General features: G+C 43.8%; 2 protein-coding genes across 5 annotated transcripts in view; one reads left to right on the top strand and one right to left on the bottom strand.

Annotated features, from left to right (window-relative positions):
• Nucleotides 1-24527, top strand: part of SLC36A3 (solute carrier family 36 member 3) — a 47945-nt gene extending 23418 nt beyond the window's left edge. For 2 of the 4 annotated variants that reach the window (XM_077895829.1, XM_077895831.1), the window contains 2 exons: nucleotides 2825-3005; nucleotides 24333-24527. In XM_077895829.1, coding sequence (XP_077751955.1) covers nucleotides 2825-3005; nucleotides 24333-24453 — 302 coding nt within the window. In that variant the 3' untranslated portion in view covers nucleotides 24454-24527. Of the gene's footprint in view, nucleotides 1-2824; nucleotides 4945-24332 lie in introns of those variants that run through there. The other 2 variants (XM_077895827.1, XM_077895828.1) reach the window with 2 other exon arrangements.
• Nucleotides 12953-26545, bottom strand: GM2A (ganglioside GM2 activator). The gene is made up of 4 exons (XM_077895832.1): nucleotides 26183-26545; nucleotides 20852-21013; nucleotides 15024-15206; nucleotides 12953-14660 (listed from the first exon to the last, which is right to left on the bottom strand). The coding sequence occupies exons 1-4, from the start codon at nucleotides 26270-26272 to the stop codon at nucleotides 14505-14507; spliced, it is 591 nt and encodes a 196-aa protein (XP_077751958.1). The 5' UTR covers nucleotides 26273-26545; the 3' UTR covers nucleotides 12953-14504.
• Between the last annotated feature and the right edge of the window lie 981 nt (nucleotides 26546-27526).

Below are 27526 nucleotides of genomic sequence, written 5' to 3' on the forward strand. Positions count from 1 at the left end.
GCCCAAAGCTGTGGCTGTGAGTCACATTGGCGTCTACCTCAGTATCCTTGACTCTGCCACTTACCTTCTTTGTGACCTTAAGCAAGATAGTTCACCTCCCTGCACCTCAACTTTCCACCTGAAAAGGGGGCTTAACAGAACGATCACATGTTGCAATCGTCTCTACTGTCTACACATGGAAAGTATCCATTGGCTGGTTTATGGGAGAAAGAAGTAGCATTCATTCACTCATACTCCTATGTTCCTGCTAGAGGCCAGGCACCATACTGACATTGCCTTATACTCGTGACAGCCTAGCAACATAATGTTACCAACTGGAGGAACTATGGCCTAGAGAATTTAAGTAACACACTCAAATCATACAGCTGCTAAGTGACAGAGCTGGGATTTGAACACAGGTTCTATAGCATCTAAGCCTGTCTTCTTCTATCATGTGCCATATTCCTTCCTATTATAAATTAAGATCAAGTCCCTTATCATAAAGTGGCATTGAACTATAGGAGCAAACAAGGGGCTGATTGTTAGTCTTGGAGATCAGTTTTTGGGTGCAATATTTACCCTTCTCCTCCTTCCATCTTCCTCTCTTAATGCTTCCTTCCATTCATTGGTTCACTCATTCATTCTACATTAGGCACTGTTGTAGATGTTTGGGAAACATCATGAGTGGGGCTGGGGAATTTTTTTCTCTGAAGCAAATCAGAAATGGTGCCCCATGAGGAAAGGGGGAAAATCTAGGGATGTTTTGCTTGGAGAAACGAAGGCTTGGGAACTTCTATATCTGTCCTGAAACACCTGTGAGGTAACACACAAGAGAGAGAGAATTTTGTTTTAGAGACTCTTAGTTTAAAGTTGAGCAAATGCAGTTTCAGTTCAGAGTCAGAAGAAACTGTAATTCTTGGAGGCTTCCAGAAGAAGAACATGCTTTCAGATGTTCACATAGATGGAGTTCTAGAAGCAGAAGCAGCACATTCGATGGTTTAAGAGATCACAGAGTTTCCAGTCTGTACCAAGACATTAGGGACCTGTGGCTCTATTGTTCTGAGATCATTCCTAATAGGAAGGGTCTAAGTTGAGAAAAACTGAGTAGTTCAGGCTACTTAAGATCAGGGAAGGCAGTGTTAGACAGAGCTGACCATCTAACGACATGCCCTGCTTCTATTATATGTGGTATGACCACTTCCTCCTCCTTCTTCTGTCAATTCCATTATCCTTCATTCATTCAACAGTCATTTGTTGAGCACCTACTGTGTGCCTGACATTGTGCTAGGCACTAGGGATACAATAATGAATAATAAAGAAGACATGCTGAGTAAGAAATATATGCAAAGAAATAACTATAGCACATTGTGATGAATGTTATGATGGTACATAATGATGTACCACCATATGATGGTTAAGATAAGAAGAGGGTTCTCTAAGAGTACATAAGAAGGTCCTATATTTTAGCCTAGGTCAGGTCAGGGAGTCCTCTCCAGTGGAGTGATATTTCAGTTGAGATCTAAGAGATAAGTAGGAAGTAGATGGAGGAGCAAAGAAGGTACCATATGTAGGCAGCAGGCTGTGCACAGATCTGAGACAAGTACTTATGTACCGGCCTCTTTGGAAAACTAAAAGTGGGGAGTGATAAGATCTGAAGCCAGAAGACCTGGCAGGGAGTCATCAGAGACCTTGTGCTAAAGGAGATCGGCAATGGAGGGCTATGGAAGGTCTATGAGCATGATCTTTCTAGAGAGTTCCTCCAGCCTACCTTGCATTATAGCTTTCCTTTACATTATTTTCTCTGTCCTGTCAGTATGGGCTCTCTTGGAGAACAGACACTGATTCCTCTCTGTGGCCTCCTCTAAGTAAACAATTTATTAAATATCTGAGAAGGGAAAGCTGTGGACATGACCATCCCATCAGAGGGATGATGAATTCTCAACTGTGAGAGTCGATGAGTCTCATTATCTGACTGGATGTTGCAGCAATTTCAGAAAGAAGTGAGGTTTTCTTCAAATCCAGCAGGCTAGTATGAGTGCTTTCCAAGACAGTTTTTCTCCTAATTTGTTCATAGGAAAATCATACAGTTGTGCAAAGTGAAATCACATAATTGCTATATTTATTCATTCATACATTATTGAAATTGGACCCCCATGGAAAATTCATGTTTATGTTCATCATAGGTATAAACAATGGAGATTTAAGAAGACCCCGTTTTAGAAAAGGTGGGGAGAGAGCAGCCTATTGCTGTGTTTATGTTTTATGCTTTTAATTACCAGGATCATTCTAGGAGTAGGAAAACAAGTAGTCGAGATTCTGACAATGACAAAGCCATCTCACTTTTAATTCATTCTTGCTTCTCGACAGTAGCTATATTTTGTAGAGTAGTAAAAATTCACAGTAGATTCAGTGTCTGATTAAGAGCCAGACATTTATTGAGCACCTAGAAGAAAGAGCCTTAGACAGGCATTTCGATGGATTCTCATCAAGAGAATATGTGACCTCGGCCATATCCCATTCCCTCGAGGGCTCTAGATGACCCACCTCTTTAATAAGAAGATGATGATAATAGATAGATGACAGAGGAGCCTTTAAAATAACTATTATATTTGAAAAACCCAATAGATAGAAGGAAAGCATCCATATTGGCCATTAAAATAGAGCTGGGAGTCCAGAACCACAGTGCCTGACCTCCTGCTCACATCTGCAATGAAACTCTTTCCCACCTTTCCAAAATAGTCTGTCAGGCATCTATGGGATTATAAGGCTCCAAAGAAATAGTTTGTTTCTGAGCTTCCTTCTTGCAGGAACCATCAATGATTCTAAATTTCTTCTATTTCTGCAGGTGTCTCAGCCATCCTCATCCCCCGCCTGGACCTGGTCATCTCCTTTGTGGGCTCAGTGAGCAGCAGTGCCCTGGCCCTCATCATCCCGCCCCTCCTGGAGCTCATCACCTTTTATCCTGAAGACATGAGCTGTGTCACCATTGCAAAAGACATCATGATCAGCATCCTGGGCCTTTTAGGGTGTGTATTTGGAACATACCAAGCCCTCTATGAGTTGATCCAACCCATCAACCATTCCATAGCCAACTCCACAGGTGTCTATGCATAATTATCTATTTTTATCCTAGTAGCTCTCCCTCCCATCCCCAACTTGACTTCCATTGTGGATGTTATATACATTCATCAAATCCCAACATTTCTATATTAATTAGCGACTTCTTTATCTTTCCAAGAAAAATGTACATGACACAAGTCAGTACTCATATCTCTCAGGCTATGCCTTTTTTGGTTTTGGATGTCTTCAGAGGTCTTTTGCACCTATGAACCGAAACCACATTCAATTATTTGTATCATCTCCCTCATTTACTGGGAAGAGGACTGCCATTTGCCCATGGTATCCCTGGAAACAGACCAAGCACAAATGTAAATGCAAAAGCAATTGTTTTCTCTATTCTGCAGTTGCTTCCCTTAAAGCATAAGATTTAGGGAAGTGTGTGTTGGGGAAAGGGCAGTGTTCTATTTGGATATTCTTCTAAGTGGGAGAATCACAGATGGAACAAAGAACTTAGTAGTAATTTTATCCGACCATTTGGCTCTGCCACTAATGTCCTATGGGATCTTGGGCAAGTTCTTCCTTCTCTCTGTCCCATCTATGAAATGCAGGACTAGACGAATCAGTTGTTAAGGGTTCATCTAGATCTAACATTCTGTAAGTGAAAAAATAGGTTAATTTGTCCTTCAACCACATGTGTGAAAATCAAAGTGATTGCCATCTAGCAAGCCATACTATTGCCCTGGAGATATGGACCTACTGGAAGTAGAGTAAGGGATACAAACATATTTCTTAGCAATCTGTCATTATGGTGATTTCCTACCTAGAAAGACATTACCTCTTTCTCTCCTTCTCTTTTCTCCCTCTGAAATTTTAAGGCCACTTAGAGCTATTTAGGCCAAAGAGTCTATGCAATTTGTGTGAGAGAGAAGGATTTCATCATGTGCAAGGACTACTGACCTACTTTAAAAAAATTATACCTAGTTTTGGGAAGGGTTTTGAAAAACAGATAATCTTGTATTTTGCAGATGGGAATATACATTGTTATAGCTTTTCTGAGGGACAATTCTATAATACATAAGTTTTAAAATATGTGGCCCTCTGACCCACTAATCCTGGGAATTTATCCTAAGAATACTTTGTGTTTGCAAAAATTTATGTAAAAGGAGAGCTTATATTTTTATAATATTAAAAAGTTGGAAACACCTAACTTTTAACCTAATAGACACATTAGGTTAAATTATGACTCTTCCAAAATAAAATGGTATATGCCCCCCACCTATGGCAAAAATGCACCCATTGATATGTAAATATATTTGTGATTGATCAGTAGGTAAAGCTGGTTTATTAAGAACATTATGTGAACCTAAAGTAGACAAAGACGTTATGAGAAAATAAAGCTACAGATCAAAATCTTTCATGGACATACATGCAAAAATTGTAAAAAAAAAATTAGCAAATCAAATTCAACAGTATATTAAAAGGGTAATGTATTATGGCAGAATGGGATTTATTCTAGGAATATAGGGTTGGTTTAATATTTGAAATCAGTGTAGTTCATTCACCATTATTGATAAACTGAAATAGAAAAAATAATCATCTCAATAGACACAGAAAAGCATTTGGCAAAATCCAACATCTATTCCTAACATAAAACTCCTAGTGACTGGGCAGCCCGGGTGGCTCAGTGGTTTAGCGCTGCCTTCAGTCCAGGGCATGATCCTGGAGACCCAAGATCGAGTCCCATGTTGGGCTCCTTGCATGGAGCCTGCTTCTCCTTCTGCCTGTGTCTCTGCCTCTCTCTCTGTGTGTGTCTCATGAATAAATAACTCTTAAAAAAAAAAACAAAAAACAAACTCCCACTCCCAGCAACTAGGAATAGAAGGAAACTTTCACAACCAGTACAAAGTGTCAATGAAAACCTACAACTAATGTCATGCTGGATGGAAAAAAACTCAGTGCTTTCTTTCCCTGTACGAAAGATCAGAAGCAAATCAGAGACGTCTACTCTCACCACTTCTATCTGATATTGTGCCGGATATCTAAACAATGACATAGGTCAAGAAAAAGAAATATATGGCATCCAGATCAGAAAGGAAGAAAGAACTGTCTTTATGAAGATGTCATTATACAAATATAGAAAAATCCAACAGAATCTAAGAAAAAGCTACTACAAATTGGTTTACAAAGCTTGAGGACACAGAGTCAATATACAAAATCCAACTGTATTTCTCTGTACTAGCTGAGAACAGTCAGAAATTCCACTTATAATTTCATCAAAAAAGATGAAATAATGGGGGAATAAATCTGATGAAAGACATGAAACACCTGTTAAAGACTATAATATATAATATTCATGAAGACTATAATATTTTTTAAGATTTTATTTATTTGTTCATGAGAGACACAGAGAGAGAGAGGCAGAGCCATAGGCAGAGGGAGAAGCAAGCTCCATGCAGGGAGCCTGAAGTGGGAGTCAATCCCGGAACTTTGGGATCATTCCCTGGACCGAAGGCGGGCACTAATATTATTTTGCAGGCACTATTATATTTTGGTAAAAGAAATTAATACCTAAATAAATAGAGACATAAACCTTCTTTATGACTCAGAAGACTCTTTGTGGTTAAGATATCAGTTTTTACCACATTCAGCAGGCTTTTGTTTTGTTTTTTGTATAAATTGACCAACTGGTTCTAAAATTCATATGAAAATGTAAAGGACCTAGAAGAGCCAAAATATCTATGAAAAAGCAGAACAAAGGTGGAGGGCTAACACTGTCTGATTTCAAGATTTATAACAAAGCAATAGTAACCAAAACTGCATGGTGTTGGTGCCAAGACAGACAAGTAGATGAATAGACCAGAATAGCACCCAGAATAAACTCTCTCCGTATGTGGGCAACTGATTTTTGACAAAGGTTCAGAGGCAAAGTAGTTGGAAAAGGATTGCCTTTTCAAGAAATGGAGCTACACAAATTGGATATCAATATGCCCAAAAAAGGGACCTAGGTTCCATACTTTACATTGCATATATTAATCAACTCAAAATAGACCTATAAATCTTAGGCCTCAGTATAAAACCTGAAACTATAAAATTTTTAGGAGAAATCATAGGGGAAAAAATGTTGTGACCTTGGGTTAAGCAAAGATTTTCTTAGATACAATACCAAAAGCACAATCCATAAAAGAACAATTCAGTGCAGTAAGCTTCATCAAAATTAAAACTCTTACTCTTCAAAAGACACTGTTGAGAGGATGGAAGGAAAAGCCACAGTCTGAGAGAAAAATCTTTGCAAAGTTATGTGTATTGAAACTCTCATACCCAGAATACATGAAGAACTCTTAAAACCCAGTGATAAGAAAACATCCTTTTTTTTTTTAAAATAAGCAAAGGTTTGAATAACCCATTACCAAAGAAGATATATGGATGGTGAATAAGCATATGAGAATATGTTCAACACCATTAATAATTAGAGAAACCCAAATAAAAGCCATAATGAGATCCCACCATATAGCTAACATTTAAAAGATTGACATCACTAATGTTGGCAAATATGTAGAGGAACTCCAGCTCCCATAAAAGAAAAGGAAACATATACCTACAAAAGACTTATACATAAATGTTCATGGTAGCTTTACCATAGTAGAAAATGCAACACGTTCTGTAGGGACAGAAAGATTGTTGAAAGGTGAAGGAGTGGGTGAGTGAGTGGGAGGCATTACAAAGGGGCATGAGGAAACTTTTGGGCTTGATGGAGAATGTGTTCATAATTTTGATTGTGAGGGTGGCTTCCCAGGCGTGTATATATATTTTAAAACTTACCAATTATGTACTTTAGGTATACACTGTGTAATATTAACTATGCCTCAATACAGTTGTTAAAAAACAAAATGTGAAGCATGATTCCATTTAGGTTCTTTTTAAAAAAGAAGTCATTTGCATATACTCAAGCAATTTTGAAGAGTATACACAACATAAAATGTTATAGGAATTTTCACAAGTTGGTTGAGTTAGAAATGAAATTTTATGGGTTTTTTTTTTTTCTGCCTGTGTTATTGTGTTTTTAGCAGTAACGTTGATTTTATAACTAAAGAAACTTCATGTGAGGGGAAAATTTGTGTGTGTGTGTGTGAGGGGGAAATTTAATGATTTGTTTCACTATAACAGAAACACAATTTTAAAAATAAAAATTTTATCTTTAACCCATATGAGAAAGTACATAAAGCATAAATGTACAGTGTAATGAATACTTACAGGTAATGTCACTTTTCAACCTCCCCTTCTATGACATGACTGATGCTATGGAATCCCAGGAATCCCAACTGGAGTTAGCTGACTTCTCATCCTCAGCACATCATCATCCATTTACCAATAGTCAGATGTCCAGCAACTAACTAGCTCTTGGAGGAGATGTGAAATAACTATGAAAGAGAGGGGAGGCAGAGGGGAGCATCCCATCCCTAGATAAGAAAGCTACAAGCATGGAGAAAGTGAGGCTTTGATATATATGGAAGCTTTCCTATAGAATATAGAGCAAGTTAAGACAGTGGTTTATGACTTTGGCGGGGGGAGTCATACACCTTGTTGAGATTCTAAGGGAAGCTATAGATCCCCCTTCATAAAATTCATGTAAATGCATGCATGCTAAACTGTATGTGCAATTTCAGGAACAATCACAAAATCCATAAAGTTAATAGACCCTGGGTTGCAAAAGAACCTTTGGAAAGAGGAATGCAAGAATGTCTGCTTCTCATAGCATTGAACAATCTATAGATAGTGGATAGCCAACCCTGGCACTAAGGTTTGCATGCAAAATAAAGCAATGCAAAATCAGATTAGAGAGGTAAGCTACCAGACATTAAACGTCAGGCACCATGTGACTGGTGCAACACACACTATCTGATCGCAGCCTGGCCTTTGAAGATCACTGATAGGACCCAAACTGCTCATTCCTGATGCAACAATGTAAGCTGAATTCTCTACTGCTACGTGCTTCTTTGGCAAAAACTGGGACCTGGTAGCTGGAATAGAGATATTTTAGGGGATATCGAGGATGGAGAGGGATTCCTTCCCCTACCTCAGGACCTTCAGAAATATCTCCTGTTGCAGTTCTCTGCTGGATAAATGTGATCAGTCTTAAAATGATAGAGCTGGACCACATTTGGGGCATAAAGTGGAATGATCTGCAGAATCATTTTAGGGAGACGCTTAATTTGGATCTTCAGCAGGCAAGCCCATCAAAATGAGGAATGATGAGAGAACTGGGGTTGCTACAGAACTCACTGCTAAAGCAACACAAGCCTTGCATGGGCGGGTGGGCAGCAGAAGTCACCCAAGTGAAATGGAGGCATTCAGAGTTGGCCCCAAGTGGACATTAGTGACACAGTGCAATGGTTTATAAGTCACAGTGCCCCTGGCAATGAAACTGAAAGGCAAATTCCTAAGGATAGACAAGATTTGCTATTGGCAAACAGTGTCCAGGCTGACTCAAACCTACACAGGAGCCTCTCAAACGAGTACCTGAGTTCAAAGATCAAAAATGGGTGATGGGCCAGAACTGTCTGGTATGGCAAATACCACTTGAAAGTGAAATTGAGGCGATACGACTCTTGAAAGGGAAGTTCATCAGGAGGACTCCAATTTCAGAAGCTGGACTTACAAGTCAGGGAGGTAAGTTCCCAGACAAGGAATATGCAGCACCGTGTGACCGAACACGCACACTATCTGATTACAATCAGCACTCTGAAGATCACTAATAGGACCTGAACTGATCTTCTAGGATAAATTCTCTGATGTCTGTGCTGCTTTGGTAAAAACTGGGACCCAGTCGAAAGGCCCTGGGTGATCTGATCCCTCCTGAACTCTCCAGCTGCTTCGTGCACCAGCAGCACCTTTCCTTCCAGTTTTAACGGTCCTTGTCCAGTTCCCTGAAAGCACCATGTTCCTCTTTGCTTCAGAGCTTCCACATACACTATTCCTCTCTTCCCCTACTCAAGTCCTCATTTCTCAGATGTCAGCCATCGCTTCCTCAAGAAAACCTTCTCTGACTTCGTACTATACTGACCCAGACACTGCAGTCCCCAGTAACTTCTACTTTGTAACACATCACAATTGTGGTGTTTATTTGCATGTTTGTCTCTCTTCCTGCACTGAAGTTACATGAGAGATAGCTCAAACTCTTTTTTTCCCTCAAAATGGAGACGTCAGCAACATATTTTTTAAACTTTATTTTTGAAAAATCTTTAAGGTGGCAAAAATAATACAGAGTTTCCAATATACCTTTCACCTAGCTTTCACTTAATGTTAACATCTTACCCTAATACAACAATCAAAGCCAAAGTAATTAACTGGTGAAATCCTGTTTTTGGGCCTTTTTCTAATCCAGCATCCAGTTCAAGAGCTCACAGTATCTTTATTCTCTCTAATCTGTGAATGTTCCTTAGTCTTTCCTATTTATTTTATTTTAATTTATTTTATTTACTTATTTACTTTTTAGGGGAGGGAGAAGGGCAGAAAGAGAAGCCGTCTACCTGCTGAGCAGGGAGCCCCACATGGGACTCGATCCCAGGACCCTGGGATCACAACCCCAGCTGAAGACAGATGCCCAACCGATTGAGCCACCCAGGCACCCTTCAGTTTTGGCCATGGCCAGTCTTGTTCATGGCCCCGTACTTTTGAAGAATACTGGCCATTTATTTTGCAGTGTCTTTCAATTTGGGTTTTTCTAATCTTTCCTCATCTTGGAGGTTAATCCATTTTTGACAATGCCACAGAGGTCTCATTGTGCTTTATCGATGCATCATATTGGGAGATACATGGTGTCAATGTCTTATTACTAGTGATGTTAACTTAATGATATACATGGTTAAGGTGGTGCCTGCCAGTTTTCCTCACTAAAAAGTGACTACTTTCCCCTTTGCAGTTGGTATCTTGTAAGGGAAATACCTTGAAACCTTGCAAAATCTTGTTTTGTTCTTTAGAGAGAGAGAGAGTGCTAGCACAAGTGGGGAGGGAAGGGGCAGAGGGAGAGGGAGAAAGAGAATCCTAAGCAGGCTCCACGTCCAGCATGGAGCCCAATACTGGGCTCCATCTCACAACCCTGAGATCACGACCTGAGTGGAAATCAAGAGTCAGTCACTTAACTGACCAACCCACTCAGGCGCCCTACAAAATCCTGTTTTTCATTATACTTTGACCTAACAATTTTAGCATCCATAGGTGTCTCCTGTCTGCAGCAATTATTACAATGATATTTGCCTAATGGTGATTTTTTTTTCTCTTTCCAACATTCCTTCTACATTTAACTGGGATTCTGTTGTGTATGGACTAATGGATTTTTTTTTATTCAATGGATTAGAACACATTACTGTCATTATTTATAGTATTGCTCAAAATATCCAAGATTTGGCCATTGAGAGCTCCTTCAAGTTGGTTCCTGTGTCCTTACAGTATGCCCCCATGCTCTCATTATCCACAATATATTTATTTTTTCAATCCTAATAGACATATTTTCAATTGCTAACCCCTACTCCTGTGAAAAACAAATTGACTGAGTAGAATCCAATATTTGTGTGCAGATCCTTTGTACTTTAGCTTTATTGTATCCCATCGAAGTACTGTAACTTCAGTTATCTTTCTTACCTCCTTCAATGCAGTTGCATTCTTCATTTGAAATATAATTCGTTTGTTATCATTTGTATTCCATGTTGTTTCTCCTCATCACCTGACTGATTTTAATCATGTTTTAGGTATGAGGACCATTATTATAGTTCTAAGAGTGCCAGTTACACGAAAAGATACACTCAGAAGTCTCCTGCTTCCTTCATCCTTTATACCCTGTTATGATTTTCCCTTCTTTCCACAATATCCCTACCTAACATAAAGGAGATGTGGTTTATGTATACAATGGAATATTACTCAGCCATTAGAAACGATAAATACCCACCATTTGCTTCGACGTGGATGGAACTGGAGGGTATTATGCTGAGTGAAATAAGTCAATCGGAGAAGGACAAACATTATATGGTCTCATTCATTTGGGGAATATAAAAAATAGTGAAAGGGAATAAAGGGGAAAGGAGAAAAAATGAGCAGGAAATATCAGAGAGACAGAACATGAGAGACTCCTAACTCTGGGAAACGAACTAGGGGTGGTAGAAGGGGAGGTGGGCGGGGGGTGGGAGTGACTGGGTGACGGGCACTGAGGGGGGCGCTTGATGGGATGAGCGCTGAGTGTTATTCTATATGTTGACAAATTGAACACCAATAAAAAATAAATTTATAAAAAAAAATCCCTACCTACCCTCTGCAAACAACTAATCTCATTAATGCTGGCTCATCTTTACAAATGAGCACATGAATGTATATTTATTTATACCCACATCTTCCTTCTTACATGAAAAGTAGCACATTGCACATTGCACTTTGCCTTTGCACTGAACAGCATATCCTGGAAATCACTCAATATCGATTCAAAGATCTCCCTCATTCTTTTTTATGGCCAAGTAGGATTCAGTGTGAACATATTGTGGCTTATTCAGTCACTTTCTTAGAGATGTTTACATTTTTAGTATTTGCAATCACAATGCTGCCATGAAAAGTCACATGCAGGTGTATTTTTGTATGGTGGGAGGTGTATCTTCAGAGGAGATTCCCAGCGGTGGAATGTAGGATCAAAGAATAAGCACTTTTGAAGTCTGGTTAGGTGCTAACAAATTCCTGTCAAGGATTGTACCACTTTGCATCCCCACCAGCTGTGTAGGCATGCCTGTTCCCTACAGCCTAGACTAGCAGTGTGGTTCTATCTCCATTGTGCACCAGTCTGAGAGGTGATGTTCTATTGTTTTGACAGACATTTCTCTAATCATAGGTAAGTCTGCAGGTTTCATGTTTAAGGCCTATTTTTACAACTTAGTGTGTATGTGTGAGAGGAGAGTTGTCTATTCACGTCTCCTCAATTTTTCTATCAGGTTTTTAGTCCCTTGGATGTTTCATTCTTTATATAGTAGAAATATTAACACTTGGTCTATGATATGTGCTGAAAATGTTTTCTTCGAGTCTTCTTGGTTTTGTTTTTTTTTTTTTTAATCGAAGATTTTATTTATTCATGAGAGACACAGAGAGAAGCAGAGACATAGGCAAAGGGTGAAGCAGATTCCCTGAGGGGAACCCGAGGGAGGACTTGATCCCAGGACTCTGGGATCACATCCTGAGTTGAAGGCAGACACTCAACCACTGAGCCACCCAGGCGTCCCTCTCACAGTCTTTCGACTTCATGGTATTTCGTGAAAAGCGACTTTTTTTTAAATGTAGTCAAATGTACCAATCTTTTATTTCTTGTGGATTTTGCATCTATGTTTTCTTTTAGTAGTTGTATGGTTTCATTGATATTTAGACCCTGGATCTATTTGGAGTTTATTCTGCATTTGGTGTGAAGTATGAATCTATTTTCAACTTTTTCCAGTTGGCTCAGTACCATTGCTTAAAAAAGTCTATTTTGCCTGTGATTTGAGATTTTTCACACCCTCCCCACTGAGACCCAGGGAAGCATTTGACCCAAGAGCTTGGCAGGACATGGAAAGATTAACCGAGCTAATGAGATTCCATTCTAGGATATGAACTGAGAACAACTGTGAGAACAAGGCCTAAAAAACCAAAAGGGGAATAGGCTGGAGTGGTCACAGAGCAATAGGAAAGCAAAAAAATAAAAACAAGCCAAGGATCTTGGATGGTGACGAGACAGATTGAAGCAGGGAGAACAAGCAGCTCACAAGGCAGAAACAGAAGAGACAGTCCCTGGAATCACTTCGGCTCGTCTGTGCCTCCAGAGCAAACCCTACCAGCAGGAACAGCCCACCCCAAACAAGCTCCTAAAAACTCGACGATGGACAAATGTGCAGTCAAGACAAAGGAGGAATTCTCAGCAAGTTAAAAAGGTTTATTGCCATTCCAAGCTTCAAATGATCCCAGGAGCTGGGAGAAAATTACAAAGGTAACTTCTGAAAACTAATCCAGGGGTCAGTAGGTTGTCATGGAGGACGGGACGATGGGCGAACCCAGGAACCCGAGGTGAGTCCATCTCTCTTTGTTGGATCTTTGCTCCACAGAGCAGCTGCTGGTGGGTTCCAACTCTTCCGCATTTGCCCCATTCAGCCTGACAATGCTGCAAGGCTGGGGCAGGCAGCCTCATGATCCCTGCCACCGACAGCTCTGAGAGGCTGCCTCCCTCGTCCCGAGCCCTGCAAGAGCCTGCTCTGTGGGTCAGACCCTATGGATCCGGCCCTGCAGAGGGACAAACAACCCTGGAGGAGTCGTCTCAAGACTGAAAGGACAAGGAATGCATGTTCTTACATCAGAGGATGCAAACTGGCCACAGTGGGCCAGATTTCCCCTACTGACATGTCGGTTTTGCCCTTTTGGCCTGCACAGTGTTTTAAAAAAATCATCTGTTGCCAATATTTAAAAACTATAAGATTTCATATAAAAGTCTGGACTTCTGGCTTCTCCAAGGGAAAAAAATTTGAGACTATTTGGCAATACTGGGCCTACGGCATTCTCATGTGGCACCAACTGGCCACGGCTCTACCACAGCTGCCCCTATGGGCTGAATGCACCCTTTCTAACTCAGCCCAGGCCCCATCATCCCTGACAATATTCCCAAGCTCAAGCCTGGACATCAGCTGCCTTGTAACAATGCATATCTGCTGCTATAAAAGGCGGGGGGTGGGTAGGAAGACATGCCTGGAAACAGTATGCTCCTTGTCATCATCCTCACTCATTTAGGTCTCGTGTTTGGCCCTGCAGGCACCTGAGTCTGTAAACTTTCTTAAACACATAGGGCATTCTTAAATACCTCTCCCAGTGAAGCCCCACCACGTGCCCTGCCTCCCCCGGATACACTATGCCCCACTGTTTGCTGGGCAAAACTAGAAAAGAATACTGAATTAATCACAGAAGTTAATGGAGGAATAGACTGAGGTGAACTACTTCAGCCCCTTCCTCATAAGGGGGACAAAAGTAAAGCAAAAAGTGTTATTAATACTTCCATTCTGCTTTTAAGTCAGTGACCCAAAAAAATTTTTCTAAAGAAAATTACAAAGGTAACTTCTGAAAACTACAACTGGGTTGGTCTGAACTCAAGATCACAAAATACATTGGTCCCATTCCTTGATTGTTTAGAAAATGAATTAAGCTCTTAGAGAGAAAGTTATAGAGTCAAGGAGGGAAATGAAGCGGCCAGCCTGGCAGCTGCTGTGGGCTATCAGAGCTGCCAAGCCGCACCCCTAGGTCAGGGCTGCCCACCCATGCCATGCAGGTGGCACAAAATGATTCTCAGTGAGGGAAGTGGCATCATTGCAGAAAGGGCTTGAAGGGGTACAGAGAGTCAGGATTTGACCTCAGCAAATGCAAGACAGAAGAAGAGGGATACCTTTCTCAGGCCCCTTCTTTCTGCTATTGCTGGTGCCACATTATTTGCCCATCAGAGAGGCAGAGATCCTGACACAGCCCAGACGCTTCCCACCGCTGCTGAGGATGCCCTGGATGCGGTAGTGCCCAAAACTGAGCCAGGAGGGCAGCTCCATGTTGGGCAGGATGAATTCAGTCCGAGGCAGCGAGTAGATGCCCTGCAGGAAAACCAGTGGATCACAGGTCAGTGGAAGCCTACCGAGGGGACTCTCATGGAACTCTCCCAAAAGGGCCATGAACTGCCCTTTCTGCCACTACCCTGAGAGCCACATGAGACTGGGGATAGTCATAGCACTACAGAGCATGGAATGTTAGAGCTAACCGGCACTGGAGGTCATACTGCGGTTTAAGTCTCCCAACCCACAGATGGATCAACCAAAGCCCCCGAAATATAAGCATTTCAGGATAGATCACCCATAGACATCCAGATCTGTGGGAAGAGAATGCAAGAACCCTTCCTTCCAAGTCCCATGTGTTTACTCCAGCCACAGAAAGAATGCTCTCCTTTCCTATGTACTTACTGCCTTGATGGGACAGTGGCAGGGAAGCCCATAGGTGTGCAGAGGCTCCGGGCAGGGCTGTCCAGGGGGAATAAAAGTGTCAAGTACTTGGCAGATGTCTTCATAGGTGCAGCTACCAAGTTCTTCCACACATGGGACTTTGACCCAGAAACCAGCCAATTCCTTCTCCACAATTATTTCCACCTAGGGAGAAAGAGTTTGAAACAGTATAAGCTCCAAGGCAAACATACCAACTCCTCTACATTTTTAAAAGATCAGCATTTTATTTTGATCACGGAATTTTTGATCGATGGGGTCTTGGAGATATTCTGATCCAGAAGTGACCATGTGGCACATGTCCCAGTGTTATCCTTCCCGGTACCTATGGCAGATAATTAATGATTGTTGTGATATTCCGCTCCCCGCCCCCCCCCCCCCCCCCCCACTGAACCATAGTCTTAAAATTCTTTAGGTAATCACTACCATAGGTTGAAGCTAACACTGGAGCTGAAATGCACTTGTCATGTAACTGCTAACTGGCACCACTTGCTAGACTTTCCTTCTCAGCCCCATCTTGGCTTCAAGAGCCCTTTCCTGTGTAGGACCTCAGGCAACAATTGCCAGCCGATTGGAGTAGAAACCTCTTTTCTATCCTTGGGTAAATTTTCTCTGTAGAGCTGTAAAAGAATTTAAAACAGTAGGAATTTATAGGGAGCTCACTTTGGGATTGATATAAAGGAAGATCTTCATCACAATCATAGCTAGGATATAAAAGAAATACCCCCCAAGAAGTGGCAGGCTCTCCAGACTGAGTTGGGGAAGCCACCGAAGGACCCCATACTCAGAAGAAGCTGGATGAGAAGATCGATGATGTGCTTCACACCTCCATGCTGACATGATTCTACTCCTGTTCTAGAGGTTGCAGCTGAGCCGGAAGAGGCCAGGACTTCAAAGCAGACAGTCCCAGCTGTGCCTGCTGTGTGCCAGGCATTCACTAAGTGAGCTCTCTCTCTTGACCGTGTTTGTGCCCCACCAGCAACCCCTGCCCCCTGCCAAATGTATTAAGGGAAAACAGTAAGGAAAGGGAAGGGGGAGGTTAGCTCACTCGAACATCTGATTTCTTGTGGGTGTTATGGCAGGAAACCACAATTTTAGGGTCCCTTTCAGTTCTGAAATCCTAGCAATGTCATGTTTCCCAGCCTCCAGGCTCACTTGATTTAGGACTTTTGTCTTTAAGAGACAAATCCTGGATGGGCACTTATTCCCCTAGAGTCTGCTGGGCTTGGGCTGGCTCCCCAGCTTGTGGACTCAGTCTTCCAACAGCCCTAGATGTCAGGATCCAGGCTCAAGAGGAAGGGAGGCATCAGTGTACTCTGGATCCTGAGCAGATAGATTCAAATTGCTTTCTTCGCTGAACTCATGGCGCTCTGCTGACACACACAGTATCCCGCACCCCCACTCACACATGGTCCCCTGCCAGTCTGCCTCTGTGCTCTCCTGCCAAGCCTACTCCAGCCCCTTCGCCTAGGAGAGCCAGAAGGCCTGGACTGGAAAGCTATCCCCGCCACTTCCTAGTATTGTGCCATTGCATCGAGCTACTTTGCTCAGTTTCCATTCCCTTGTCTCCAAAAGCAGGATATTTTAGAGTACCAACCTCTTTCATAAGATCCCATCGAGTGAGACAATGCCTGTAAAATGCTTAGCACAGTGCCTGAAATCCAAACATTAACTCCTGCAGGACTACTTATCCTACCTTCTCCCTCAGCCAGTACCCCTTGTTTCTCCAGTATCCCAATGAAAATGGTTAAGTCGGTTATGCCCTGAACAGAAACGCCCAGATGGGGGGACCAGTGAGGGCCAAGTCCTGGCTGGGGTCCTCCCATCAGGCTAGAAGCCTATGGGGCTGTATCCACCAGAAGGAGCCATGCCTTGCCTACCCAGGCCAAAGACAGCACCGGAGGTACTCAGTAGGAGTGCATGGAACGTAAGGCAATAGGTTCTTTTGAGGCAGTGCCATGCCTTCCACTTGGGGATTGCATGGCTCAGTTCCCAGCCCCTGTTATCAATCTGCCTCCTCCTATGGCTCAGGAAAGCAAGCAAGGCTGAATAATAAGATACCATCTATCTCTCTAGTCCAAGACTTCCTTGCAAATTAGGTAGCTTGATTTAAATAAACTTCTGTCATGGGACCTGTCTCGACAACCAGACAGACAGAAGCTCTGACCAATAATCAGGGCTGGATCCCTGCACCTGCCAGGGCCTGTGAGCAAGTCCTCAGGTCTCCACCCCTCCATCCTGACAATGGAATATTTGGATCTCATGATCTCAAAGAGGCCTACCAGTCCTGACATCCTAAGAGTGAAAATTTCTTATGGGTTGAAAAGAAATTCTTTATCTTGGCCTCTCCCACACAGATAGGCACACAAAAGCTCTAAATAAAGATACATGGGGAGCAGCTGAAGGGGAGCCACCTGATGCAATGGAAGGAGGCAGTTATAAACTGAGTACTGTAGGTACATGATTCTCGGGGGAAAAATAGGTCAAACTATCAGGCCTGAAAGCCACATCTAAAAGCCCAAAATTAGTGTATATGCCAAATAAAAAAGCGATTTATGATTCCTGAGGATGAGAAAACAAGGGTCTCAGAGACTGGAACTTGAGAGAGGGCCCACAGGAGGGAGTTATAAATTAAGCTGAATCCTATAAAGCAAGTCAAAAGAGGAAAGGGGAGCTCCTGGGTGGCCCCAGTCTTGCCCATGGCTCATGGAATCTGGGGCATCCAGCTTCTAAACATTGCAGCAGGGGCTAAATTCATCCAGGTCTGAGATGAGACTCTGGATTAAAAAAATTCCACTTCAGCATGGTCAGCGGAAGAGAGGATGAGTTGGCTCTCCTGTTTGCAAGCTGTGTGGGCCTGGATCCCTCACTCTCCTCTCTGGGCCTCAGGAACAAGAGATGGAAGACATTGAGGCCTCCAGGCTCATAAGGGGCTGTCTCTAGGGGATCTCTGCTGAGCAAGGGAAAGTTCTGGAGCACTCTCCTACAGACACACCAAGCACTAAGTCCACCTTCGTGCCTGAAAAAGTTCAAGAACAGGTAACAGCATAAGGACACCCAGCCTTGAATGTGCTAGTAACTACGCGACCTGGGCAAGCTGCACCCTTCTATGAGCCTCAGCACCCCTGATCTGTAAAACGAGGCTCATCACCTTTTCTCCTACACAAGTGTTCAGGGGCTTTCATTTGATAGCTAATATGCATATTACCTGAAAAGTGAAAAGAACTAAACTGAAAATATACAAGAGAAATGTTAAGAGCAAGGGAAGGAGCAGAGGCAATCCAAGCACAGTTTTTATAAAGTACAATGGCCCAAACTTAAGTACGACAGGTCATAAAGTATCAGGAAAGGGGTGGGGGTCCATCTTAATGGCCTTCGAAAAAACCAAGAAAAGCAGGCCAGGGGCAGAAAGAGTTCACCAATCAAAAGTGAAGCATCACAGAAATGCCAGCATTCTGCACAACAGTGACAGCAGAACAAGCATGATGGCACCTGCCATAGAGCCCAACACTCCAGACTCAGCAGAAAGAGCACGGAAATGGCATTTGTGTGACCCTGGTAGATTATCGCTTGAAGTATAGCTAAAGGAAATGTAATGATCTAGCCTGGAGAAGACTTGGAGGGAGGTACAGAGGAAGGCAGGGCCCAAGAGCTGTCCACACATCCCGGGCTTCTGTCCAAGTCAGAGGGGCCACAGGAACAGACTGACACTAATTGAACTATTAACAAGAGTTAACATGTAGCGAGCAGGTCTTGCGTGCCAGGTTATGTAAAAAAGCACACTGCATGTTATCAGCCCAGTTATGTCCACAAGCAACCTAGAAGGTAGAGGCTGTGATTCAGCCAGGGGGAAGAGTAGTTACCAGGACACATTCCACATCAGAAGCCTTTTAAAGAATCAGAACAAAACTGGTGCCAGAATAGATCTGCACCTGGGCAAGCTGAAGGGCATATAAGAATATGTTGTGGGGCATCTGGGTGGCTCAGTGGTTGAGCATCTGCCTTCGGCTCATGTCGTGATCCTGGGGTCCTGGGATCAAGTCCTGCATCAGGCTCCCTGCAGGAAGCCTGCTTCTCCCTCTGCCTATGTTTCTGTCTCTCTCTCTCTGTGTCTCCCATAGATAAATAAATAAAATCTTTTTAAAAATGTTATAAAGAAAGCAGTTGAAAGTAGTGAGAGGGACTACAATGTATGGTGTTACAATAGATATATGAAAAGCCTCTATTGTTCTGTAGAAAAGCATGTAAACAGCCACTCCCATAAGAGGCAACAGACATGATCAAACTGGCTAATCCCAAAGTAAATACAAAAGGCAACAAAATTGGGATGACTGGGTGGCTCAGTGGCTAAGCATCTGCCTTCATTTCAGGGCCTGATCCCAGAATCTCAGGATGGAACCCCACAACAGGGTCCCCACAAGAAGCCTGCTTCTTTCCCTGCCTATGTCTCTGCCTCTCTCTGTGTGTCTCTCATAAATAAATAAATAAAATACTTAAAAAAAAAAAGGCAACCAAATTAATGAAAAGACATCGAACCTCACTAGGGATGACATAAAATAGTGGAAAACATTATTAGAAAATGCTCAGAATCAAATCTGTGAAAAAAGGCAAATCTGTTGCTGGCCATCTGTTGGGAGAGGATATATGGAGTTCAAATATCTGGAGGCACTTTGGCAATATGTACCTAAAGACCTAAAAAAATCTGTGCCTAAAAATAAATAAATAATTAAATAATAAATAAATAAAATAAAGTCTCTGTCTAGATAATCAGAAAAGTACAAAAAGATACATGACAAGGATAATGTTGGCAAAGGTGTTTATAACAGCCAAAAAATAAACAAAGCCAAACAAACAAACCAAAAACTGCCCTAGAAACAAATTAAATGTCTGACAATAGATTTGTTAAGTACACCAGGACAGATCTACAACCGAATATTTCTGCCATTAAGAAGAGTTAGGTAAACTGATGCCAAATGCCACAGAAAGAGGTATAGAACCTACAGTATGATGCTAAAAAAAAAAAAAAAAAAGGAAGTTTATTTTTTTAAGATTTTATTTATTTGAGAGAGAGTGAGTAAGAGCAGTGGGGAGGGGCAGAAGGAGAAGCAGACTGCCCACTGAGTGGAGAGCCCAACGCAGGGCCCGACCCCAGGACCCAGGATCACAACCCGAGCCAAAGGCAGATGCCCAACCAACTGAGCCACCCATGCACCCCCAAAAAAGCAAGTTTAATAGCACATGCCATAAAAATCCACTATTGTAAATGTACATATATTTACAACGCAAATGTACATATATTTACAAATGTAGAAAATATTCTGACGATTATGTAAATAGCAGTGACTACCTCATGAGGAGGCACATTGCAGGACACGTTTACAAGGTACACTGCTTCTTATTTTCATACATATCCACTCAAAATTAATATGCATGTTATATGTGATTGTATGAGGGACAGCTCCAAATCCTAGCCTACCAAATGTTTAAAGTGCCTACCCCTTATCACTGGGTAGTTGAGATTTCAGGGGATGTATCTCCCCCACTTTTTGAGAATTTGTAATTTCTAAAGTGACTACATATCACTAAGTGACATCCCTGTTTTATAATTCACAACAGCATCAAAACAAAATTGCCCAACTGGAGTAGAATTCACACATCCTTTGCTGCTCTGTGATTCCAGGATTGCAGAATTACTCACGGTCACCTGAGCATACATCCCTAAGGGGCCCCGCCAGCTGGCCCATGCCACTTCCCTCCAGCACCTCCACAACCCTGCCCACTTCCAGGCTCACCTTCTGAGGATCGTTGAGGGGGACACTGGTCCGGACCTCGAAGCCAAAAGTCATGTTCCCAGGAAAGAGAACAGGGTCAGGTAGCAGAGACAGGCTTCTGAACAACACAGGGTCCTTCGCCCTATCGCAGTTGTTCCAGAAAAAGCTCCCGGACTTGGGTGGCTGAAGAAAATCAGACAGAAAGAAAAGAAATGTTGACAAAAGGAACGCTCACAGGGCAGAAGCATCAACAGAACAGGCTATGGATGGTGTGACAGTGGGCGAGGCACTTCCCCTCCTTGAGCTTTTATCTGCACTTCTGTATCTGTTAGCCCAGGATAACACCTTGGTACCCATCTCCAAGGTAGTACTATACCAGAAAACTCAAAAAAATATAATCTCCCCAAAGTGTGCTGTAAACTAGAAAGCACAAGATGTCAGATCTTGAGCTTCAAAACCGGTGAACAACCACATCCACCCTTGGTTGGTGCCTTCTCTGACCTCCACTCTCAGCCCCCCACCCCTCCACCCCTCTCCAGCCAGCCCTGGCATCTCCTAAGAGGGAAGTTCCTGGAGGGTTCACCTTTGCAGCCTCATACCCAGATCTTATTCATGTCACACCCCATGCCCAATCCAGGGCCAGGAATAATTGGAAACTAACACAGTGGGAAACCCCTACCCTCAAGGAGTATGCAATCAGGTCGGGAGGGAATAGGACACACGGAGAGAGACACCCAGTGGGGCGCTTGTCGATGAATCCTAGTGAACAAGCTTCCCCAATCCTAACCAGTGCTTCCTGCCTCCTATCCCATTGCCCATACCCTGTCCCATCTGAATCACCATCCTCCCCTTTGCTGAGCCACTTTCTCTTCTTCTTCAACATCCCCTAGAGGTCTCTAGATTTCACCATCTTGTCTGGCTACACAAGACCGCTGACTCCCCACTCCCACAGAACCTGCCTACTCGTCTATGATCTTTAACACTTCCTACACCGTGCAGACTCTGCCCACCCACCTGCACCTTTCCCAGCCCCCTGAAGGCCACCTAAGAAACACTTTAGGCATTCCCACTATGTGCATCCCATCTTAGAAGGAATACCTGCCAGCCCCACACCTCCAACTGACCCCGTCGTCAACACAGCCAACTGGGCTGAAAGGAAACTTCTAACCCAAGCGAGGCTGGCAGATTCTCTTTGCCTCTGGGAAATGGAGGTTGAGGCACAAATCACTTAGAAGGCTTTCTGCCGTCATTGGGTCATAATACTTGGGATAAGGTCAGAGCACCTAGACCTGTGACCCACGACCAAGCCAAAGTTTGGGAAGAGACAAGAACTAAGGGCTCTGCTGGTCTCTGGAAGAGAGAACAGAAGTGTCCCCTCCCCAACCCCACCCCTGTCCAAATAGGCAATATGGGGTTAGCAGTGAAAGGCAGGACTCTGGAGTGAGATATAGGGTAAATCAGAGCTTGAGTCAACAGGCCTGGCTCAGCCACAGCATCACATGAATCTATAGGCCAGTTCCCCTTTGGCACTCCAATTTCCACATCTTTTAAGTGGAGGCTTTATACTTTCCTCTTAGGGATGTGAAGATGAGAGCGTGCATGTAAGCTCTTAACAATGCCAGGCCCAAAGCATGAGCTGGCTCACTGAATGAAAGCCATTTATATGGCCCAGCCTCCACTTCCTGCCATTAGTTCCAAGAGATTCCTTGTATACCTGGAGTAAACTTCCCTTTAGTTGAGCTCCTTGGAATGAGTTTCTGTCCCTTGGAATGAAATGTAATGACATGAGTAAGAAGAACAGAACAGGGTCTGATTCATGCCTGCGTGCCCCACAGCCCCTTACACAGGGTAGGTGCCGATAAATGTTTCCTTCAGTATTCATCCCACAAATATTTATGGAGCAATGATCACGGGCCCTGGACTAGGTTTGTGTTCATAGTGGTAAACAATTAGAAATGTTCTTGCCCTGCCTTGAGGAGCTTAGAGTCTAAAGCCAATAAATGTTACCCACCATGATTTCAGAGCACCGGAAAAGAAATGAACAGAGGTAATGTTGAGAGGAACAAAGGACTTACTTAAACAGGGTAGTAAGGGAATGATACTTAAGCTGGACCCCTGCAGGATGAGAAGTCGGCCATGTAAGTAGAGAGAGAAAGATTGTTCTATCCAGGCAGAGACTACATGGGCAAAGGCCCTGTGGTAGGAAGTTTCGCTGGCCTGGCTGGGCACTATAAGAAGGCTATTGGGCTACATGTAGCAGATGACTGACCCAGATGAGGCTGGAGGGGAGGCAAGGTCATTTAATGTACGACCTCGTAGGTCAAAACTGGGACCCTGGATTTACTGTAAGTGCAACAGAACCCCATTGCAAGAGAGTGCCACGCTCTGGTTCATGGTTGAGAATGGACTGGAGAGGAACAAGTCTGGAAGGGGGAGACCAGTTAGGAGGCCATTGTCAAATGAAAGAATGCCTGGACTTAAGAGTTGGGCTGGAAGGCAGGTAGGAGGACTAGCCATTTTCTGGGGCTGTTTTCACAGATTCTGAGGCACCCTGCTTCACATCGAGGGCTGATTCCAGGCTGGGGCAGGTGTCCCGAGCGTCCTGTTGGAGATGAAGAATTCCTTCCCTTCTTCTAAGCTACCTTTTCCTTCAGCCCCTGAGGAAGGCAGAACAACAGAGTTTTCCCCCATGCCTGACTAGAAGCCGCTCTGGCAAAAATTTCTGCAGCTGGGTCCAGCCTCGTCTGGAAGAGGAGGCACAGAGGATTAGCAATGCCCACTAAGGGCCAGACCTGGCACAGGAGCTCCTCTGACCTGTGCATGATATGTTCCCAGATCCCCAGTGGATGCCTGAAACCACACATAGTACTAAACCCTATATATTCTATGGATTTTCTTCTATGCATGCTTTTTTTTAATACATACCTATGATGAAGTTTAATTTATAAATTTGGCACAGTAAGAGATTAACAACCATAACTAATAGAAAACAGAACGATCATTAACACCACACTGTAACAAAAGTTATGTAAGTGTGGTCTCTCTCCCTCTCAAAATATCTTACTGTACCACACTCACCCTTCTTCTCGTGATGATGTGAGACGAGAAAGTGCCTGTGTGATGAGATGAGGGGAGGTGGGTGATGCAGGCATTGTGATATAGCATTAGGGCTACTATTAAACATCTGATGAAGTCAGAAGGGGCATCATCTGCTTCCAGCCTGCGACTCACTGGGCTTACAGACCACAGAAGGCAAAACCACAGATAAGGGAGAAACTACTGTATTTGCCATCCCCAGGATAGGCCAACACGTGGGAAGAGGCAACAGAGGGCAGAGGGAAAATGCACAGCTCTGGAGGCAAAAATACAGGTATATATCATATCACAGACCCGGGTTCCAATCATACCTCAGCCACTCACACGAGCTGAGGCCCTGGACAAAGTTACCCTCTTGAGGTTGTTTCCTCATCTATTAGATGGACATAATTATATCTTCTCACAGGGCTGCTGGGAAAATGAGAAGTATGCACAGAAAATACAGTCGCCACGCCTCAAGCCTGGCAAACCATGAAAACACAAGACTGAGAACCTGTCACAGACCAGAGGAGACTGGGGTGGCCTGATGACAGATGCACTGTGCTACCTTGGACTGGATCCTGGAACACAAAGAGGACATTCATGGGAAAACTGGTGAAATCCAATAAAGTCTAGAGTTTTAGGTAATGCTGATGAACCAATGCTAGTTCCTCAGTTTGGGCAGATGCACAATGGTAATACGAGCTGTTAACATCGGGGAAACTGGGTGGGGAGTTTATGAGAGAACTCTGTGTTATCTCTGCAACTTGTCTGTAAATCTAAAATTATTCCCCCAAAAAAGCTTATTAGAAAAAAAAAAAAAAAAGCACACAACTCAACACATAGCACAGAGTATGTGCACAATAAATGACAGTCATTATACAGTGTCACAGAGTCTATTAAGCACCTACCGTATGCCTGCACGGGATTAGACATTCTCCCCGCTGTCTGATGCCGGTCATAGCCCAGCAACACAAGAGTGGTTAACACGAGAAGAGGAAATAAAACAAGTTTCCAGATGCTTAAGTGGTTACCATCACCCCACTGCCCTTATCTGGCTCCTGGTCTCAGGCACCAGACTCTGAATCACATGAGCCCAGAGAAAACTGAAAGTGCCTTTTGCTGTACATCACAGGTGGCACCTATTCTCTACCGGCCTGAGCAAGGTGGGTGAACTCTATGATGTCTCAGGGCCTCTCCAAAAGTGCTGATCTAAAACCCTCTGGTCTGGGATGGCATCCATGGTCAAGACATAGGAGAGACTGGGGATGCAGGGCAAGTCCAAGGTCTAGCTCGACTCCACCTCATAGTGGTCAGCCCTGGAGCCAAGAGAAACATTCTCAACCTATACTCAGGGACACACTGGGAGTCCTTCTCGTCTTGGCCTCTAGGCCAAGAGGTCCTTATGCTTTCATTCAACAGGAAAAATAAAATAGACCCCTTGGCCCCCGGGGGCAGGGTGAGGCCGAGTCTACCGGCTTGTATCACTTTACCTGTTACTTTAGCCCCTTTCCAACCATGAAAGCATTTCCCTTCACCCACACCCATCTGAGAAAGGCAGGCTGGTATCATCATGTCCATTTTACAGATGAGGAGACCATCTGTGTCTTGCCCACAGCTATGCAGCAAAGAGACAAATGCAACTAGGCTTCTCCAGGTCTCAGAAAGGCAGAACTTCCCCTTCCCAAGGGTCTGGAGCATGGGGTGAGTGAAAAGTGAAGACTCTTCCGTGGCCTGTAATCAGAAGCAGTGGGTCACAGGGCTGGATCTCTGTCACCAGAAGAACAGGTCTGGGCCTACCTGCCTCTCAAACCCACGCTTGTCACGACAAGCTGAGCCACAGAGAAGACAGAAGGGGAAGGGATGAGTGCCAGGCCTTTTTATGGGAGGTGGAAGGCGGGGGCAGGTAAACAAGGCTGAGTCTCTGGGCCTGAGAGCAGTTCCTTAGCCTTGCAGTTCTGCCAAATTTCACTCGGATGTTCGATATTCCGAAAGAGAGCAAGAGGGTAGAGACCTAAGGGAGATGAACCTTCCCTAAAAGTGGAGCAGAACAAGGCCTAATAGCCCACGTTCACTATACAGATGGGTTAACCGAGACTCAAGAGAGAAAAGGACCCACTCGGAGTCCCACAGATAGTGACTTTGGGAGGCTCTGCAGAGGAGAAGGAATTCTAGAAAGCAGAGTAGCCACCCCCATAATCCCACCCCAACCGGACCGGCGAGCTGGAAGCAGCCCCGAAAGGAGCGAGGGCGGGCGGGAGTGGGGGGCACACTCACCCTTCTCTGGTGGACGCGTGAAGGGTCCGCAGGGCCGGCGAGAAGCAAGCCCAAGACGATCAGGAGCACAGCATCCACCTGGGAGGCCATTGTAAAGAGCGGGTCCGTGCAGGGCTACTAGGTCTGTGGCGGCGGCGGCGCCCTTAAATGTTAGCCTTCGTTGGTTATGCAAAGCTGGGCATTGCTATGCAAAACCGAGCGCCGCCGCTTCCAGGTTTGCCCCGCCCAGTGGGGGGACCAGAGGTTGCGGGGCCTGCGGTTGGGTAGGTCTCTCCCGACAAACCCCCAGCAGAGGTTCCTCCTCCAGCCCCCGCCTCCAGGCACCGCCGTGCAGCCCCTCCTTCGGGCGGGAGACTGCGGAGCTGGGGGACGACGGGGGCGGGGCCGGGCCGGGGGGCGGGGCCGGGCCGGGGGGCGGGGCCGAGCGCGGGGCGGGGCGGGGCCGAGCGCGGGGCGGGGCCGGGGCGGGGCGGAGCCAGAACTGCAGTTGCTAAACCGACGCAGTGACCTTAGCTGCGGAAAAGCCTTTTTGTTTTGAAACCCGTGTGCATTCTTTGACCCAATGTCACGCTCCCTGTTCATATTACGTTTTCCTGTATCCGTATTCCGAATCACTGTGTTTTTTCAATAATTATAATCACAATTGTAATAACCGAGAGCAAGTGCTTTAATGCATGCTAAGCACGTTAAACGCCTATGAGAAATCTTTTTGCCCCATCTTAGCACTGAGGAAGACATACATACACCGTGGGGTTTAGCTTTGCCAAGGTCACAGAGCTGGGAAGTGATAGAGCAAGGATATATAGCCCATCTGCTTATGTAGCCCATCAGCCAAGATTTTGTTAAGCTATAATGCTTTTAAGTTTTGCTTTTTAAAAAAGCAATAGGGATATTATTCCTGCCAAATCACCACTAGATTGTAAACCCTGCAAGGGGTGGGACTATGAGTTTTGGTCACTAACATGGACCTGACCCATAATGAGCAATCAACCTTTGTTGAATAAATGAATACATAAGTAGAATTTAAAACTTACCTAATCAGCTTTTTTAAAATATTTTTTTTTAATTTTGTAATTAATTTTAGATTTACAGAAAAGTCACCTGGATGGTGTATGCAACTGATGAATCACTAAACTCTACCTCTGAAACTAATAATACACTACATGTTAACTAATTGATTTTAAGTTTTAAAAAAGATCAGGGTATTCTTATAAAAACGAGGAAACTGGCATTGGTACGTTGCCAGACTTTATCCAATCTTTTAATATGCTTTAAGTTTTTACTTAAATTTCAGTTTAATATTAATAAAATACAGTGTAATATTACTTTCAGGTGTGCAATATA

Source organism: Canis aureus, chromosome 4, assembly GCF_053574225.1.
Source record: "Canis aureus isolate CA01 chromosome 4, VMU_Caureus_v.1.0, whole genome shotgun sequence".
Classification (NCBI taxonomy): Eukaryota; Metazoa; Chordata; class Mammalia; order Carnivora; family Canidae; genus Canis; species Canis aureus.

What these genes read in the sequence shown, in the direction of transcription:
- GM2A (XM_077895832.1), bottom strand. Translation starts at nt 26,272, where the DNA reads ATGGCCTCCCAGGTGGATGCTGTGCTCCTGATCGTCTTGGGCTTGCTT. An exon ending in CACGCGTCCACCAGAGAAGG is followed by an intron (nt 21,014 to 26,182) that starts GTGAGTGTGCCC and finishes GATTTTCTTCAG; the next exon opens with CCACCCAAGTCCGGGAGCTT. An exon ending in CCCTCAACGATCCTCAGAAG is followed by an intron (nt 15,207 to 20,851) that starts GTGAGCCTGGAA and finishes CTTTCTCCCTAG; the next exon opens with GTGGAAATAATTGTGGAGAA.